This window comes from Trachymyrmex septentrionalis, unplaced genomic scaffold (genome assembly GCF_001594115.1).
Source record: "Trachymyrmex septentrionalis isolate Tsep2-gDNA-1 unplaced genomic scaffold, Tsep1.0 scaffold59, whole genome shotgun sequence".
NCBI classification, from domain to species: Eukaryota; Metazoa; Arthropoda; class Insecta; order Hymenoptera; family Formicidae; genus Trachymyrmex; species Trachymyrmex septentrionalis.
Genome location: NW_017305767.1, coordinates 491,323 through 495,196, shown reverse-complemented (window position 1 = coordinate 495,196; position 3,874 = coordinate 491,323). Strand labels below are relative to the sequence as shown.

Genomic DNA, 3,874 nt, shown 5'->3' with positions numbered 1-3,874 from the left:
TCCAGCAATCAGAGCGTTTTTTTTATATAATTGTTTTAACAATCCAATACCTATTTCCATCAACGTAGATTAACTTTAATCTCGGTTCAACTTACTCTTCATTTTTTTTAAATCTAGAATTAGAAAAAGACGAAGAGTAAGTTGAACCGAGATTAAAGTTAATCTACATTGGTGGAAACGGGCATTACCAAATTATTTTTAGATCTGTATTTACATGAAAGTTTTGTTAAAGTATCTTAAAAATTTAGCTCTACAGCTAAAAATAATTTTATTGGACCATCAAAATAATTACGTAAGAATTTCAACCATGATGATCAATGCAAAACCTTGTTAAAAACATTATAGCACCACTGTTATTTTGATTGTTAACAAAATTTTCAGATCTGTATCTAATTACATTTTTAGATACTTTAAAATCTTTCTTTCCGCGCAGTTATATTTTTAGATATTTTAGTAAACAATTCTTTCTGTATATATATTCTCTGTTTGATACTCAATGCATTTTGATTTTCAACTAGAAGCAGTATATATGCAATACATCACGAGTTTATACATTCGTTTTTTTTTTTTCAAATAAAATAAATAAAACTCAAAACCAAACGGTCAGGTTCACCACCGAAGCCGAGGCACAAAGTACAGACATGGAGATTTAATTTAGGAAAAATACTGCATTTTATTGTACGAGATCGGTGTTATAAATTCGAGTTCGTGCGTTTGAAATTCAAAGTGTTACAACTATAAACTCGAATCTTTATTAATCAATGTTCATACAATGAGATCTCACAGCAGAAAGGAAATTACATTATTGATACAAAAATATATCTCTCTAATACTAACCACACATGCGCCTCATGCGCGACTTAAACGGTAAAAAGTAGAAAATATCGTGCACACTATTGTACACATCGTGAACTTATGCGGTAATTACGCGTACTCGCGGATATTTCCTATGCCTTTCACAATTGCAGCAGTCTATTAAACGGACGCTCTCGCCACAGTAGCGAGCGTACGAATTCTCGGGATAAATAAAAGAGATAGAAACAGAGGGAGAAAACAGAGGAAGAGGAGAGAAAACAAAATGAGTATAAAACTATGAAATGTAAACGATATTAAATATATAACTGCGCGTAACAAACTAAACATCGCTTAACGTGTTATTTGTACATTTGAGCTAAATTCGACGGTGTCTCGCAGGAAACCAGTCCTTTTTTTTAATCCTGCCGGCGTACCAGTGCGAACAAAAATTAAAAAAAAAAATATAAGGAAAAACGAAAGGAGGAAAAAAGAAAAAAAAAACGCAATACTGTAACAAATAACACTCGTCTCTGATTACGCACAACATCCGCCCGTTGGACGAAACTTGGTCGTAAACCTTATTCTAACATCTATCCTAATTGCCGCAAAAGAAAATAAACGGGAATCCCTTCGCGACTCTTTCCGTCTGAGGAGCAGAGATTTAATGGTGGATAAATACACAGCACGCTTTTACTGTAAAGTCCGGCTAAACGCGAGCTGTATTTGACACGCTAAATCTATGCTCGTCATTCGCGTCAGTTATCAATTTTACTTTTTGTCATCCGCGACTATTATGGCAACAAAAAAAGAATCCACATTCGCTCGTTGCAGTTTGTCGAGGCAAACAATGAACAGTAACAGACGCGGACGGTCGCAAAGTGCTTTCCGTTTTGCGGCGCGTAAGAGAGGTCGAAAAATAACAATATCGTTAAACGCCTTGGTCACACTCTTGCGTCAAGGCGCACTCCTCTTGCTTAATTTCGCAGTTGTCGCCGTTAATTTTGACTGGAGACCCAGACATTGTGGTGTCTGGACTGTCGGGGCTGTCGTGGCCCGAGTCGCTCTTATTGTTATTCTCTTTGTCGTCGCTTATCTTTTTCTCGTTCTTCAACTTGAGGCCCTTCTTCTCCGGCGCTCTGCTCTTCGGCTTCTTCTCCGGGTCGAAATGACGCTCCAGGATAATCATCAGATCCTCCATCTTTTTCTCCTCGACTGTTGGGAGTTTCTCCTTCATCAAATGCTCCAGCCCGTCCTTCTTCGCGTTAGTCCACGCGTCCTGAAACGCGATTTTCTATGAATGTTCGATAAAAAGATCGTTTGTTCGATCGTAAATCGGACTCTTTCAACTCAAGCGTGACATGAATTCGAACGTTTCGCGATCTATCAATTTGAAACTCTTAGAATGAATGTTATTTCATTTCCAGATGATATTTCGATAGTGAATCAAAAATCGGAAGTAAGAAAAAAAACAAGTGAAGTGAGAAAACATCATTGATATCGTATGGGCGTAAACAGACCTAATTATTACGCGATTAATCACGTGCAATGCTACACACTCACCTGTAACTCCGAATACACAATCCCAGCTTCAGCTAACAATCGCCGCAGGGGACTAGCGTGTTGACGTTCGCGTCGGTTCATACGGAATAGGGCGCTGAATATGGGCCGCAAGTTGTTCTGCCGCTCGAATATCATCTTCAGTTCTGCAACAAAAGTTATACGTAACAGTGGTTTACCATCTCGGTGCTTCCCAACTTAGCTTTCAAGTTATGATAAATTTGGTCAAGTTTAAACTATTTATAAAGTTCAACATTTGAGGGAAGCACTCTAAATATAGGAGATGCATGTATATTCTACATTAAAGATGATAATATGAAAATCTGAAAACATAAAATTTCATTCTAAATTTATCTAATAAATTTTTTTAAGTAAAATTGCATAATTATCACTCTGGCGATAAAATATAGCACAAATATACTTTATTAATAACTTTATCTTTGTTTAAGTCTTATAATATACTTTTTTTAGTGACTATATGTTGTATGTCACTATTGGATTATTTTATTGTTGTATTGGATAACTTTATTGATAATATTATACTTTATTTCGACTGAGAATATCTTGATTAAAATACGTTAAAATGAACGAAATTACACAAGGTATTCAATATAATATACATACCGTTGTGTTCCTTTTCCTCAACATCAACAGGCTGTGCAAATTCCCGAATAACCTCGACCACTTTTTTCATAGATTTTTCATCGCTTTCCTCTTTCTCGTTCGTATCTTCGGTTTTCTCGCCGTCGAACGAGCACAAGTATTGTGCTATTTGTAATGCCAGCGATGCTCTATGTTGCGCATTGCCCAGATTCACTTCCTTCAAATATATTCGCAAATATTTATCATCGTGGAAAAGTTATATACTACTATTATATATATTTTTACATAAAACTTTTTGTGAAACTACATAAATGTTACAAGGTTTTCTAACATAATCTTGAGCTATTAATTTTTCGCAAACATTTATTAAATTTAAATTTTATATATAAAGTATTTTCTATATAGAAATAATTTGTTCAATTTGTCAAAAATAAATATTTATTTAGAATTATTTTCTATTTTTTCTTTAGAATTGGAAAAATTAATGATCCATTTTGTTTTATTAAATTATGTTAAAAATTACACACTGGACAAGTATAATATGGGATATAATATTTTCTTCACCTTCTTCAGCAATGTGCGCGACAAAGTACGAAGGGAATAGATATGAATAGAGTTTGCACACTTCTCTTCGGCGATGTTGAACCCATTCGCGAATCCTTTGACCGTTTGCTTGAATCGATCTACCAGATCGTACTTCTTCAACGACTCGAGCAGCATCGCGGGAATGACCTTGCGTGGTTCGTGGTAAACCAGAATTACACCGTCCGCAGTGTTTTCCTTGACGGTTTCCAACCAGCTTAGGAAATCCGTAAGTGCCGATACTTCGCTTTTGGATTTGATTACCTATGAGAACACAAATCATTTTTTATATATTTAAGAAAAAGAAGGTATCAATTTTTTCTTTTTTCAGCACCTG

At 35.3% G+C, this 3,874-nt stretch overlaps 1 protein-coding gene across 3 annotated transcripts in view; it reads right to left on the bottom strand.

The window, feature by feature from the left end:
* Positions 1 to 729: 729 nt before the first annotated feature.
* LOC108752175 (maternal protein exuperantia) overlaps positions 730 to 3,874 on the bottom strand; it is a 17,756-nt gene continuing 14,611 nt past the window's right edge. For all 3 annotated transcript variants that reach the window (XM_018492845.1, XM_018492844.1, XM_018492846.1), the window contains exons 3-6: positions 3,520 to 3,801; positions 2,977 to 3,172; positions 2,356 to 2,498; positions 730 to 2,071 (exon numbers count right to left, since the gene is read on the bottom strand). In XM_018492845.1, coding sequence (XP_018348347.1) covers positions 1,724 to 2,071; positions 2,356 to 2,498; positions 2,977 to 3,172; positions 3,520 to 3,801 — 969 coding nt within the window. In that variant the 3' untranslated portion in view covers positions 730 to 1,723. The remainder of the gene's footprint in view (positions 2,072 to 2,355; positions 2,499 to 2,976; positions 3,173 to 3,519; positions 3,802 to 3,874) is intronic.